At 36.0% G+C, this 16,108-nt stretch overlaps 1 protein-coding gene across 15 annotated transcripts in view; it reads left to right on the forward strand.

The window, feature by feature from the left end:
- The window catches only part of DMD (dystrophin), a 1,110,121-nt gene that overhangs the window by 338,595 nt on the left and 755,418 nt on the right, over nucleotides 1–16,108 (forward strand). For all 15 annotated transcript variants that reach the window (XM_072349305.1, XM_072348356.1, XM_072348443.1 and 12 more), the window contains exons 3-6: nucleotides 172–264; nucleotides 1,221–1,298; nucleotides 4,205–4,297; nucleotides 12,877–13,049. In XM_072349305.1, the coding sequence (XP_072205406.1) occupies nucleotides 12,889–13,049 (161 nt within the window). In that variant the 5' untranslated portion in view covers nucleotides 172–264; nucleotides 1,221–1,298; nucleotides 4,205–4,297; nucleotides 12,877–12,888. The remainder of the gene's footprint in view (nucleotides 1–171; nucleotides 265–1,220; nucleotides 1,299–4,204; nucleotides 4,298–12,876; nucleotides 13,050–16,108) is intronic.

Raw genomic sequence — 16,108 nt, forward strand, 5'->3', positions numbered from 1 at the left:
ATATTTCATGTATGTATTAATTAATTAGATTTGCACAATATTTTTACACAAACAGAATATAGAAATTTTCATGATGGTGGCTTTTTCAGCTTTCAGAGCCGGATGCTATAATTTAGCAATACTGATTCTTGTGTTTGTTTTGAACTAACTGAAGCCTTTGTTACATTTCAGTGTGGAAGACGTTGCATTGAAGATCTTTTTAATGATTTTCGAGATGGACGAAAACTTCTGGAGCTCCTGGAATGCCTTATAGGCCAAAAAATTGTATGTATATTAATGTTATTGCGCTATATTGAAGACATAATGTTATGACAGTTGTCGTACATTATCTGTTAATTTTCCCCACTGATGAGGTCCTATGGAAGCAGTATCTTCAATTTTAATTTGAAATTGAGGAAACACTACACCTGAGCCCTATATTTGACAGGAAATCTTAGATAGGGTTATACGTAACATGAAAATGATCAAATATGCATGCATATATTGGTAAAGAGAAACAAGGATGAGATTTGATTCATTTAGGTATTTGGGTTTTTAGCCGTAATTCAGCAATTATTCATCAGTAGACACTGTTACCAAACATAATGTTATTTAATAAATGTAATTAGAATATTTTTCTAATAAGTGTCATACTCATCATTAATATATTGAAGTAATATACATCTAAAAAGTCAGACTAGCTTTCTCTTATAAACCTCTAAATTCTAAAGCAGCACATCAAACCTAATTTTGGCTACTGCCTCTTGAGTTCCTGCTTACACTCTGAGTTTGGAGTCTTCTTTGAAACTTTCTCATAAAAGTGTAATGAAACAGACTGAGAGGTAAGTTCAGAGAAGCTATGTTTGTAAATAAATATTCAACAATCTGATACTTATCTGTTTGGTTGATATGGTAATGTTCCTGAATTGTGCTATGGAGCAGAAAACAATCAGAATATAAAGAGTCTGAAATTATCCATTTTTATATACATTTCAATGATTCATTCACTGGAAAATGTCAAGATACTAAATTAGCTTCCGACTGTGAATCCAGTTTGTTTCACAATTGCCTCTATTTCATATGAGGAAGGTGCATATGCACAATGTATTGTGATACCCTCACTAATATTGTCATAAACTTGCGAAATATGAAACTGTGGGTGTAATATAAAATTTGTATTATATATAGTGTATTCAATTTTCTGATTCTGGACGGTCAATTATATTTTATTTCCTTTATAGGCAAAAGAAAAGGGCTCCACAAGAGTACATGCTCTGAACAATGTCAACAAAGCACTGCAGATTTTGCAGAGAAATAATGTAAGTCATCAGTTGGTCAGAGGCAGAACATCCTACAGAGTAAATGCTGCACTAAAGAATAAAATTTCTGGAATCAAGGCAGTTTTGTTAATGTGACTTGGACACTTAGAGGTTCGGCTCCAGTATGGAATGTATTTCAAAGAGTAAAATCCACTGCCAGCAAGTGTTTGAATAATTTATGCATAATGAATGCCATTTGAAGACTGATCAACATGTAGAATTTTATAGTAATGCATGGCGTTTAATATATGCTTTTAAAAAGTGAAAAACAATAAGTCATCCTTAGCTGGTTATGAGATACTACCTGAAAAAACAAACACTCACAAATCTCTAAAAATTAATAATTCAAAAAAAAGGAGGTGTTTTTTGTTGTTGTTGTTGTTGTTTTTTCTTTTTTTCTGTTTTTTTTTTTTTTTTTTTTTTTTTTTTTTTACAGACGGTATTTCTCCTAAATATACAATGATATGTGTTCCATAGGATTCTTAACATTAAGGAAACCATTCATATAAATACTGCTTTCCATTTTGCTTTGTCAAAATTGACTTTTCAGGCCAGAAAAAGGCATCTTTTTAGAGTAAATATTCTAGTAAAATCTTCATTGTGCAAGCATTCTAATGGGCCCATAACTTTTGCAGACGTTTTCAATGGCCAACTAATTACACTGTACATCCTCCTCAAGAATAAATTCAAATGTTCACTTAAACTTGACTGCAAGATGTGATGGAACAGTGATAATGTATTCTGTACTGCATTTGATATTGGATTTCTTGATAGCTGCAGTAGGTCACTAAACATGCTTGAGTTCAGCTGCTGAATAAAGTCATTGATTTTATAAATCCAAGGTAATGCTTATCCATCTAGAGATTTGTGCATAAATGAAAGTGACCTTATAAGACTGTCATGAAGACCTCTACCATGATTCTTAAATGAAATTTAATGCAAATAAATAGGAGGCAAAGCTTCTAATTCTTCACAATCTGCAGCATATGACATTATTGAAAAAATAAAAAAATCAGCCATACGTTTCACAATATGCAAAAATATTTTTATTGGACACATTTTCGCATTACACATTTTCACAGTAAATATTTTTAAAAACATTGAGTAAATATCAGCTAAATCCATTAATGTGCTTTTCATTCAGTTTCCAGGATAATCCCTTTCAAATGTAGTAAGAAAACAAAGCACTGATTGAACAACATAGAATAGACTGCATTCTTTTACAGAGTAGAGTGTGTACTCTATGTGGCCATTATATCCATAAAATGAAGATCATAACAGCTGTGCAAAATATTTTTGATCAGATCAGTATTAAGCTAAAAGATGTGCTTTTGAAATAGATTCCTCAACCTTCAAAAAAAACTCAAGTGTGATTTCTATAGAACTTCAGAAATGCAAAATCAACAGTTCTATGGATATTTAAAGCATGTAACTAATAGTGATTGTGCACTCATTTAAGATTGAAAAACGCCACCACTTCCAATCAATCACTTTTACAGATTTTGATTTTGTTTTTTTTTTTTTTTCCTATGGTATTTTTTCCTGTTATTCAGGCAGAGAATTGTTGTAATTTGAACTCAGACAAAGCTAAAGGAGACTGGAAAGTGTTCTTCTGTTTCAGTTAAACAGATATAGTCTCTGTGACAAAGATTCAGTTTCCAAATACAGGCAGAGGATTTGATGTGTAAAACATGTAGCTGGTACCCTAATAAACTTTGTAGTGGATCCCTTGATAGATGGACCCAAACGGCAGTTAGGATATAATACTTAATTTGGAAAATGTTCCAAGACACCAGACGAGAGTAAATGGCAACTAATACACTTTTTTAGTTAAAAAAAAAAAAAAAAAAAAAAAAGTATTAGTTGTTAAAGAAAAAATTTCAAGCTCTTGCCAAATACCTGTTTTGTATGTGATTAATAAAAATGACCTATCCATCATTGTACTGAAGGTAACTTTTGCTTTCAGTTTGCAAAAAACTTTAGTTATTGCATAGATGTAACTTCAAATAACTACAGATGTATAATAGAGATATGAAGACTGCAATTTTTGAAGAAGCAATGTACTTTACCATATAAGAATTGGTTCTGACCATGCAAAACTAAATCTGTGAAAAGGTGGGGAAGTAAATTTCGAAATCTTAGTTTCTGCCCCAAGGTGAGTTGTCTTGCTCTCCCAATTCTGAATTTGACATTCTTTTTTAAATAGCATAAAAAGTGGGAGAGCATGAAGGACCATTTCACAAGTGGAAAAAAGAATATTCCAGGCTGGCAATTGCTGATGCATTATGCAGTTAGAAATGCATAATATAATTGTGGAAAATTGCTTAACAAAGAAATATGGAAAGAGACGTGTAGATCACAGTCATGGGTTTTTTCTGTACTCTAAAATAAACTGTGCCATGCCTTCTGCATTGTAGAATGTTAGAAAGACAAAATTAGTTCTATTTTAATATAAATATGTAGAATAGTATCTTAATTCTTGTAGGCTCTTGCAGAGCCTAGATATATGTGTTGCTTCCACCAAAGTATGATACATAAGGTGCTGAAGAGAATAATGCAGGAACTTTCCTGTGTCAACCTTTGGGTTTGTGATTTGTGATTGTAGAACCTTATTATAAAAGATTTAAAAATTATTATTAACTATTAGTTTTAATTCTTTGTTTTCACAGCTGGAATAATTGGAGCTCTAGATCATTGCTTGCTTTTTGCCAGCACATTATCTGTGCCATTTATAAAATATGAGCTGGGTATTTTATAAACAGCGGAAACAAAATGCAAGATTTATCCTAGCCTGTTCCTAACTCTCCCTTACCCCAAAGAAAGTTAATTACCAAATGTATGAAACTAATACCAACTTCTCATGCTTGCCATTAATCTAATGCAGTTTTTAAAAACATTTTTAATAGGTTGATTTGGTAAATATTGGGAGCTCAGATATTGTGGATGGCAATCATAAACTGACCCTTGGTTTGATCTGGAACATAATCCTTCACTGGCAGGTGAGTGGCACCACAGCATGTTTTCTGTGATATATTTTTATTCTTATACTTAATTCCACTACTATCCAGCTTCAAACTACTAAATAAACATAGGAACTGTAAGCAATATAAGTTCGTAAATCAGCAGGTTTTATGAGTCTGTTTATGTATCATCTAGGATATTAAGTATCTTAAGAAGATATAGTAGGTTTCAGCAGCAGCTGTTTTGACTATAATTTCACAGCTAGACATTGCAAGAGAGTATATAAAACAGTTATTGTAAGAAAAATGAATAGACAAAACTAACGTGGATATGTAATCCCTTTTCCTTTAAGAATCTTAGAATATGAATCATAGAGTCATAGCAACACCACAGTTGGAAAAGACTTCCAAGATCATCAAGTCTAACCATCCACCTACTATCAGTATTTCCCCTATAAACCATGTCCCTGAGTACAGCATCTAAATGATGATCTTCTTGAACACCTCCAGGAACAGTGACTCAACCACCTCCCTGGGCAGCCTGTTCCAGTGCATGACTACTTATTCAGTGAATAAATTTTTCCTAACGTCCAATCTGAACATCCTCTGACACAACTTGAGGCCATTCCTGCTTGTCCTTTCACTAATTACGTGGGAGAAGAGGCTGACATCCACCTTGCCTCAACCTCCTTTCATGTGGTTGTAGGAATCAGTAAGGTCTCCCCTGATCCACATCTTCTCTAAACTAAAGAAACCCAGTTCCCTCAGCTGCTCCTTGTAAGACCTGCATTCCAGACTTTGTTGCCCTTTTCTGGTCAAGCACCAGGTCCTCCATGTCTTTCTTGTATAGAGTGGCCCAAAAGCACTCAGTGTGTGTCATCATCAGAGCCGAGTACAGGGGGACAATCACCTCCCTGTTCCTGATGGCTATGTTTTTTCTAATACATGCCGGGATGCCACTGGTCTTCTTGTTCACCTGGGCATACTGCTGGCTCATGTTCAGCTGAGTGTTGACCAACACCTTCAGGTCCACACAGTCCTCCAGCCACTCTGTCCCAAGCCTGTAACATTTCCTGGGGTTGTTGTGGTCAAAGTGCAGGAGTGAGCCAGAGTTGTTGAACTTCATTCCATTGGTGCAGCCCAGCTATCCGGTCTGTCTAGATCCTTCTGAAGGATTTTCCTACCCCCAGGCAAATCAACTCTTCCTCTCAACTTGCTGTTATCTGCATACTGACTGAGTTGTTCTCAGTCCTCTTACCCAGGTCATCAATCTATATATTAAACAGGATGGGTTGCAGTACCTACCCCTGGGGAACACTACTTGTGACTATTCACCAGCTGGATTTAGCTCCCTTTACCACCAGTCTCTGGGCCTGGCAATTCAGCCAGTTCTGTACCCAGCCAAGAGTCTATCAGTCTAAGCCATGGGTTGCCAGCTTCTCCAGAAGAATATTGTGGGAGGCAGCATCAAAGGCTTTGCTGAAATCTAGGTAGACTAGGTACATCAACTCATCCACTAGGCAGGTTACTCAATTATAGAAGATGAGGTTGGTTGAGAAGGACCTGCCTTTCATGAACCCATGCTTTCTAGGCCTGATCCCCTGGTTGTCTCACACATGCCGTGTGATCTCCCTCAAGATGATCTGCTCCATAACCTTTTCTGGCACCAAGGTCTATCTGACAGGCCTGTAGTTCACTGGATCCTACTTATGACCCTTCTTGTAGATGAGAGTCTTTTCTTTTAATTAAATTATTATATTTCATGCTTTCCACAGCCAACCCATCTTTCCAAGAATTATTTTAAAACCCTATAGAGTTGCTTTCCAAGCAATTATTTGAAGCAGATAATGGTCATTTAGCTTCTTTTCACTTTAGAGAGAAATGAGGAATTATGTTATAGATGTAAAAGCCAACATGTTAGATGGAGACGCTTTGGAAAACAAAGTGTGAGACAGCAGTAAAATAAACATTTGGAAGGAATTAGCATCTAGATGCTTTAAGTCTGTGTGTTTGTATGAGTCTAGGTTAATAGCCGCTCCATTTGTGCTGGTTCAGGTCTCCAAGTAATAATCTAGAAGTTTACGTAGCATTACACGGAAAGATAGTGGGAAATAGAACCTAGAGGAGTTTTTATTAAAAACTAAATACTTCTATCAGAAAATCACATGTGTATAATTCATGGCCATAGGGAGCAATTCCTTACTAATTTTACAGGATAAGTTGTAATGAAAGCAACAGAGAAAAGCTGCAAATTGTTAAATCACTTCTATCTCTGTCTCACTTCCCAATATTTTTAGTTTAATTGCACAACACTGTTCTAAATTACTTACTAAGAGCAGATGGAAAATGAAACCTATCTGAGCATCTTCTACCAATTATTCTGGAATCACTGTGCTTTAATTTATATGAATTATGGACTGAGATGAGTAGTGCATGTTAAAATTCACATTTTGATTAGTTCACATTTTTTACCTGAAGTGTTAAAAATGTGCTTTAATAGGATTAGTACTTACTTATTTTTCTTTCACATTTTCTCAGCATTCCTCATAGTTTGGTGAGGTTTTTAATGATCAGTATATGAGCTTAGGGTACCTGTTCTTGGTTGCAGTATATAGGTTCTTCATTTCAGGCTCTGTCAGGAGTCCAATGACAGTGATGATACCAGTGGCATCAGCTGCATTATCCATGTACGAAAAGTCTAGGAACCATATTTACAAAGTAGGGATTAATAATGTGATGCTTTCCTGAGTTTTCATTCTTCAGCCCATGTTCAGTCTATAGTGTTCCATGTCAATCTTTTTATGGGATTGTTGAAAGGAGGTAACCTGCAGATTGTTCGAAATTTTGTAAGTAGATTCTAATTTGGATAGAACTGAATGTCAGTTTCTATTCTAAACAATAGATAAAGCTGTGTTTTGTAGGAAGACATTGTTATATGATAATGCATTTGCTGTTGAATAATGAATAAGTAGAAGAAATATAAAGCCAGATTTGTGCATAGGATTTTCTCTTTTTAAACAGAACTTTGGAGATGTTGGTTTGCTCCATTTTTCCCTCAAAGGACTGAAAGCTGAAACTGCTTATTTACACTATTGTGGGGGAAAAAAAGAAAAAAAAAAGAAAAAACAAACAAACAAACAAAAAACATTCTTTTCCATTTCTTCTTCCAAGTTTTGAAGTGATTTGCATGAATCTCGAACGTTTGTGATTGTTCTGCTTTGTTCTTAAGTTGGTACTATTTTACAGTTTTACAATGCTTCTGGTGAAACAAGTCCATAAATTTCTTAAGGATGGGTCACTTCTTCCTCTTTGTGCTATTTTCCTTGTCACAGATGGTTCTTCACACTAGGCAGCTGGAAACATGACAAGCTGTTCTTAAAACTAAATTAAAACTCAGGGCAACCAAAGTTTTCTGCCAGTTCTTTACCATTGAGTTAAACATTCCTTTCCCTAAGATTTGTATCGAGTCTGCTTTATGTATGAGGCCAAAAACTATGTACAATAAGTGGCTGATTTTATTTATGCTGTTGTTGCACTCTGTGCTTGACTATGCAATCCTGCTTTTGCAAATGATTCCAAAAGCTTTCAGTGCTAAGAAGAGTCACCTAGATGAAGTACACCTGCACGCATGCAAAAAGCAGATATGAGTCGTATGGCAGTTAAATATTTTTTTTCTACAAATGAACAGGCAAAAAGCTTTTTCAGTTTCACATGCTGCAGCCAGGCTGACATTAGGATAGAACTACAATTATATATGACAACAAGACCGCCTCTTACAAAAATGTCAGGCTCTTTGTGTGAAATATAAAAGACAGAGAGAGAAGTGAAGGAAGAAATGTTCATGAAAAGAAAGTGCTTCAGTGCTGGTCGGAGTGGGTATCAGCATTCTCAGTTGTGGAGGCACTGCAGCAGAAAAGATTTGTCTCATTCTTGCCACTCTCATTTCTGTTCAGTACAGATCTTGTGGCTTTCTCTGTCCCCTGTGGTGATTATGTCCTTTCTTATCTAGCCTGTTTTTCAAATTATTATTAGAAGTTTCACTCAAATTTAACCATGGTTCTGAGTTGAGTACCTGCTTGCTGCCTAAGCCCTTTGTGGTTCTGAATCTATTAGGGTTTCTATTTCTTTGAAGCTGCTGCCCTCTTCCTCACAGTTCTGTGATCTCAGCCTCACTGCTCAATTAACATTTAAACAAAAAGAAAACAATACCATTAATTCCTGAATTGTTACACTTGACAAAGAAAATCTCTCTTAAGAGCATAAAAAGATTCTGTATGGCAGTGTTCAGTGCTTTCATTTTTTTATAAGAGCAAACCTGTTTTCATAAATGGAATGAAAAACCAAACCTAACAAACATCTTTTGTATAAGTCACAAAGAAAATGCTGAAAAAGAGCAAAGTAATAGCTATGTGCATGAGGAAAATATTCCAGAGAGATATATTCCACTTAGCCTTCTTTGCAGAGCTATTAACAGTTTCAGACTTCTCATGCACTTATTGCAGAGCCTGCACTTTAATTGGAATTACCATTTTACTTTGAAATATGTTAGTGGAAATGAAATACTAACAGACTTATTATTCTAACTCAAATCAATGAGTAAAGAATATCCCCTACTTTGATGGGTGTCTGGAACATCTATGAAAATGTTCTTTAAAAAGGAGATATTTAAAACGTGCTTTAAGAGAGTTGAGGGGATTCTGGCTATAAAAAAAAGTAATCCGTGCAGTCAGAATATCTGAAATATAATAGGTAAAAAATACTGAATCATTCTGTCAGGGAGCTGCCAGTCCCTGTTTGACTGAGCAAAATGAAAATACCTTAACTTCATGAGTAACATTTTAAATTCTGTCCTTCTCCCCGTCTTGTAGTGGCTGGTGTAGTGAATCTCTGTACCATTCCACTAAAATGTTATGTACCTGTTCTTTTGTTGCTGGTGTGCAGCGTTCCTAGATAGCCCACACCCACACAAAGGCTCCAGGGCTTCCTGGCAGTCGAGCAGATAGATCAGAAGTCCTCTGCAGCAGTGGGCCAGACACAGATGTGCTGGTTTCAACTGCCCTTTTGCACCCAGTGCCAGATGCTTCCCATGCCATCCAAAGTTAAAGGGTTTTTTAGCTCTTAGTACCTCGGAGGCTTTGACCTTTACATTCCTCAAAATCTAGGCCTCTAGATCGTGCCTTCCCTTGTGACCATTCTATTTGCCATCTATCCCCTTCCTTCACTTTCACCCTCCCCAAATCCTAGTCCACAGCTGTAGGTGACTTAAGCTGAAATGGGTGCCTTGAGGCTCCAAAGCAAGCTGTGTACAGAGGTACCATGCTCTGTGCTTGGTTCACATCTCCTCGGCATAGCTCCCAGAAGGAGGTACATTTATCTGGCAACAGCAAGGAATGGAGGAGACCTCCCTGGTGGTAAAGGTGACAGGGCCAGCTCCTTTCAATTCCAGCTGCTTGGAGATGGCCTCTCCCTGCCTTTGTGCCCCAGGTGTATGCACCTCAGTGTTTCTCTGTGTGATGAGAGGTCGTGTGCCTGTTCTGTTCATAGCCTTTAGTTTATCATTTCTTCATGTTGAAAGTTACCTGTGGTGGTGTTTATGCTGCCCTTTCCCCCTTTCTATTCAAAAGCAGTTTTTCTTATTACAATAGTATAGGGCTATCCCCCAGGAGGAACAACTATTTCTGTTTTCCACTAGTTGGAGTTTCTTATACCTTAAAGCTCTGTTTCCTGTGAAGATATATGGCATTAGAAGGGAGTGGTAACAAATAAATGAATATCAGAGGTCACCAGCCAGCAAGATGTAGAACTGCTAGGTGCTTTGAAATGGGTGTAGTTTTTGAGCTTGGATGCTGAGGCAGCTTATTTCAGGGTGGAATCCATCCAAAAGCTCTTGAGGCTGACACACACACATTTCTAAGTACATCTTAACTAAGAAGCCTTCAGAAAGTTTCCTTCTAACCTCAGTGCCAGCCTGCTCTTTTGCATTCAGCTGCAGACTTGCCTCAGGGCCAAGCCATCCCACTTGCAGCTCCTTCAGTGTTCACAGCAGTGCAGGGTGCTGCTGTTGGGACAGAAAGGATGGAAGTGCTCAGGAAAACAAGGAGGCTTCCAGCTGCAGAAGGGGAATTATTCACTGTTTCTCACTGAATAAGAAGCAGTCTAAACCTTCAGGATGAGACCAGGTCCTTTTGCTTTTTCTTATTTTAAATGCCCGCAATTCCCTGGGAGACAGCAAAAAAAACCATCAATTTAGCAGTTTTCTGCAAAGAAATGCAAGAAAATTAGAGTAAATCTTCATCTGCTGTTAGACTATTAAACTCAACAAGATGAGTTTGAAGCTGTTTACTCAGAAGTAGAAAGAACTGGAGAACTTCAGGCTGCTTCTCTTTAAATCATAAGCAAAAAATAATGAGTTTGCCTGGATTCATTTGAATAGTTCCCTCCTTGGCAGCCCATTGCTTTATTTTATGGCTAATTTATAGTTTCACAGTGCTTACAGTTCATTTATACTTTCTGTTACATAAACGTCAGTGTAGACGTTTGTTTTTTTTATTTCTTACAAACTTTGTGTACCTTTAATTCTTATATTTTTAATTTTTCTTTATGCATAAATTCAGTTGTCCCACAAAAAGAACGTTGTATTTATCGAATGCTATGGTTTACTTCTTATACTCAGATATGCCTGTACTCATTAACACACGGACACGATAAAAATCCAGAGTGAAAAATGAAACCGTAGCGTGCAAGTTTATCCATTACCACAATCTGAATACTTTGTAGGCTTTCATGTTGTTTAAGTGTGGTATATTGGATGGGTGGACTAGATGATCTTGTAGGTCCTTTCCAACCTTGTGATTCTATGATTCTGTGGTTCTATAACAAATGTCACATTTGAAACTGTTCTTCTTTTTAGCATCTGAATTAATGAAGAACAAAATTTTATATTCTTGTAGTCAGGAAGTTTTTTTATTGTGCGTGTGGAAATATAGGAGTTGAACTCCTTGCTTCTCGCTGGATTATTTAAATCTAATTTGGCAAGTCTCAATAATAAACACTGAGAAAATTAAGAAGAAATTAAGGATACCCAACAGACACATAAAGCTAAACTAAATAGCATATTTAGTAATTTTTCCAAACTCTTTACTTTCAGTTTTCTGGTATAGATTTGGAGGAACCATAGAATGCTATTATTCTTATCTTAGTAGCATTTGTACCATTGCCATTGGTAGAAATTATACTTGTAGATCAAAGGTAAGATTAAGGCCTGAGAATTTCATAGTGGGTCAGTTTCTCCTCCTTTCTTCATCTCCAAAATTAAGAAATTACAAGATTAATTCTGTACCTGTCTTAAAATGAAAAATTGAAGGCATTAATGATAGTATGCATTTCAGATGTAAAAACGGGAGATTGTTTTATTATTCACATCTCCACTCAATAATTGATTCAAGGGATTGGATTGATTAGTGTCAGACTGGATAATAAACTGATAGATACCTACTGGTTTTCTTCAGTACATTAGTAATTATTATTATTATTATTATTTTTGTAGTTGATTGTGCTTTGGGATTATAGCTTGTGTATTATATTACAGGTTTTATTATTAGAATGTGGTCAATCCTTGTCAGATACTAAATAGTGCACTAACTAGATGTTGTTTTCTGACTGATACTGATTGCTGAGCACTGCCAGTGAGAATTACAAAGAAATACTTCAGATGAGTCAATAAGAAAAAACAACTTTATAGTTAAATTTTATCTTAGAGAAAAATTTTTAAAAGCTGCCACTCTTTCCAAGGTATGTGGAGAGCACAGTGATTTCAAAGGGAATACTTTACAAGAAAATAAATTATGAATATATCTTTCACCAGTAAAGAAGTTGCTAAGAAATATATTAGCAGCTACACTGTATCAGACTCCAGGGAAATATTTTAGAAGCCCTCCGAATTAATTGCTCTCTGTAAAGTAATAACTAGAGGTAGGTGGGCTTTCTCTGATGAAGGAAGAATATTAACTGTTTCTGAAACAGAATTCAAAACATGCATACAGGTATACATTGTTCCTTTAATATATGCAGTGAAATTTATTTTTCATCCAGATACACATATGCAAATACAGTTTACATTCTGAAATAGAAAATACTGTGCTCTCTACTGTTCTTATTTATTTTACCTTTGTACTTATTTCAACTTTGTCGATGAGAGAAAAATGCTTTTCATCATTTTATCAGCCTTTATTATAACATATTCTATTAACTAAAGATGCATTTCCAGAGGAAAGAAAACCACAAAGAGAAAGGCTGCTTTTGTATGCATTCTGTTCCAATAAGAAGTGCATGCAAATGTACCTTCTCTGCTTGCTCATGGAGCGCTTCATGTGAAATAGTGGTGATTATACTGAATGCGCTTGCAATGGCAGACAAGTCAGTGTCAGTTGTTTTTATGTATTCCAGTTTGATCGCTATCATTGTACTGTGACACCACATATGTTCTTTGGTTACCTAGGAGGCTTTTCTTCAATGCTTATATCTAGGCAATTGGAGCTTTTGGGAGTCCAAAAAAGATTCAGCTTTAAATAAGGAAGTTCAGTCATTGATGAGATTCTGGCTTTATTTTTTTTTTGCAGGTCAAAGATGTAATGAAAAACATCATGGCTGGACTGCAGCAGACAAACAGTGAAAAGATTCTGCTTAGCTGGGTCCGTCAATCAACTCGTAATTACCCACAGGTCAATGTTATCAATTTCACCAGTAGCTGGTCTGATGGATTGGCTTTCAATGCACTCCTTCACAGTCACAGGTAGGAAAACTAACTTCTGATTGTTTCAGTGAGCTTGTAACACATGGCTTCAGCAGGACCTGAGGATGGTGTATCTGTTATGTGATTTTTACTGTCTACTGGGTAGATTCACTGTCAGACTGAAAACCTCTTGCAAAGGAAGAGGATCAAGAGGATCTGAGCTTTCCTATAGTGTAAGTGAAGATGCTCAGATCCTTTCCTGGAATTTCAATGCATAGCAAGTTGAGAGTCTGATAGAGGATCACAGGATTGGAAACTTTTGAGAAAAGCGAGCAGTAAATCCAAAATTAAACCTTTGAGGTTGACCTAGAGGGAAAACATTTTCCTTTAGGCACCTAAAGAGGCACAGTGTAGTGCTTGTTGAAAGCCTCTGACAGTTGCTGGATTGAAAGTATGGATTTACCTTGAAAAGACAGAGCTAGAGAAAGTAGTCTTTATTTTCAAAACCTTTTATGTTGCTCCCCAGCTGATTTTAGTATTCTCCCTCTCTTAGTAGTTGACTTGCTCCAGTCTATGCTATATGAAACTTTAGAGATTCAAATTCTTCTGGTGGTTCTGTATACTTGGATTAAGGAAAAGACGCAAGCCAGTCTATTTTAAAGGTCTAGCTGGTGAGGTTCTTGGCACTACTGGTTTCAAAGTAACACTTATTTTTAAATATGGAAAACCTCCTGATCTGCCTTTCATACTTCTGTAACTCTCATCTGAAGAGGATAAACCTGGAAGGCAGCTGACTGCTTCAAATTGTCATTTGAGTTTTTGAACAGGCATTAATATGTTCTATTTAGCAACAGGTAATTGGAGTTTAGAAAATATTAGTACAAGCCAAGCAATATTTTTTTTAGTTGCTAAAAGCCTGAAATGAAATTTTGCAAAACACTTCCAAAAGTACAGCTAGACACTATCCATCTTTCAGATACACTAGTGAAGATCTACAAGTATTTCCAGAATTTTCACTTGCTTATGTAACTGTTTCTGGATGAAACTGTCTGGTTAAGGTCACTGCTGACACGATGGTAACACTTTGCCAGTGAAGTCCATGGTTCTACACTCTTAGATATATTGTTAAACTGTATTTTGGGAAATGTGCTTGGAGAATTTCATCTTTAACTGGACTCTGAGCATCTAAGAACTTCATGCTTTGCATTTAGAGTTTGATGCATCTACAAAGCTCGCCTACTTTTGTAGTGGTGATTGTTGTTGGGGATAATTTGCCAAGGAAAATCAACCACTTAATTGTATAACAAAAATCTCATTAACAGGCTGATGAGATACATGCAGATAATAATTACAAGATCATGACAGTCTCAAACAAATTCATTTTACTTTGGTAAATACATGGCTAACATTACATTTGTTACTACTGAGACGAGTACTCAAAATGGTGATATTGCATGGTCAGTAATGCTCTTCATTTGTCGTATCAAAGTGTTGGTATAGATTTGTCTGTTAATAGCTCATTTATAGAGCTAATTACTAGCTACATCCTTAGAAGAATGTAGCCTTCTTCAAGCTAATTAATTTTAGAGCACACATGTGCATTCTCTCTTTTTGATCATACATGCATCTTAGTGTATTAATTTTAGATGAAAGCTCATGAGAATACAATTTTTTTATTATTTCAGGGAAGTAATTTATGCAGTTCAACAAAATCTTTCCCTGGATCTTCCAGGGTGCTATTTTCACTGCACTGTGAGAACTGAGAGGGGGAAAACTTAACGCTTAACGAAGGTTACAGCAAATATATATGTAACTCTAGGCTCCTTGCATATCATTATTCCTATAATCTGCTCTTCAGCAGTTACAAGAGTTTTAATGTGCTAACAATATGATCATTATAAGCTACTCTTCATTTCATGTATATATTTATAGATTGTGAAACTGGAAAATTTTATTCTGTTTTATGACATTTTGATTTTTCCTTCTATATGAACGTTCACAAAGCACTATAAAGTTTTTCTTTTTTTTTAAGGGCCTGAAGTAGTCTTTTCTTTTTCCACAAAAACTGTTGAGTAATAATTTCAAAGTAAAGCAGCAAATGCCTATGCAGATGCTTCAGGTGTCATACGTGACTTTCACTACAAAATAAACAGTTGAGACTTGGCATCTAGTGATGAAGTCCCTAGAATGACATTCATAAATAACAGGAGAGTGTCATATTGTTCCAACAACAACAACAATAAGATAAAATAAAAGAAAAAATAAACTAGAATCAGATCTCAAAAGGAAAATATCTTAAAAAGGCCAGAGTAAGGGTATACTAAAATTATACTGAATAGCTAATTGGTATTGTAAACTCAAAGTCTAAAATCAGTAGAATTGTTTGACATTTTAACAATTTTGATATAGGTTTTAGCAAGTCAGTGTAGCAGAAGGCCAAAGTTGTCATGTGCCTTTACACTTGGATGTGATATTGGGCTGCCTGTTTCCTTGTCTAGGTATCTGATACTGAAATACTCAAATTGCCTGCTCAGAAATACTGCCTATCATCACCTAGTGCCTGAAATCCATAATCAGAAATTCCATTCTGTCCAGCTCTTTAAAATAAGCTCTTGATATGTAAACAGATGCTCTTATTTAGCAGTCCTTGGCTTGGGATGCAGATAGCTGCCTACATCCTACTTAAGCTAGATAGTTCTTTCAGTGTCTGTAAGTTGTATCTTATCTACTGCTATCTGCTCTTCAGTGCAAAGCTCACTAGTTGTGAATGTTTATTTCCTACTCACTGAAATTAATGTGTATCATTTACACATTACAGTTTCACTGTAACATAGCAGCAGAACATCTTTGCACATCTTATGTTCACTGTCATAAATCTTGCATAGCATTCTTCATAGTGCACATATACTAAGTGGAATTAAAAAGGAATTTCTCCACAAGTTTTGTCTCTAGTCCAGGAATTTGTGCAATTTTCCAGGAAACTACAAGCATGCATTAAGATTCCTGGAGGTATGTCTCCATTAACTCCAAGATGCACTAGTTGTCTTCTTCTGGACTTTACTAATCACTGAGTTAATCTTCAAATGTCTCAGGGGGAGATTCATTGTTCTCTGTAGCCC

The sequence above is a fragment of the Excalfactoria chinensis genome, chromosome 1, assembly GCF_039878825.1.
Source record: "Excalfactoria chinensis isolate bCotChi1 chromosome 1, bCotChi1.hap2, whole genome shotgun sequence".
NCBI lineage: Eukaryota > Metazoa > Chordata > Aves > Galliformes > Phasianidae > Excalfactoria > Excalfactoria chinensis.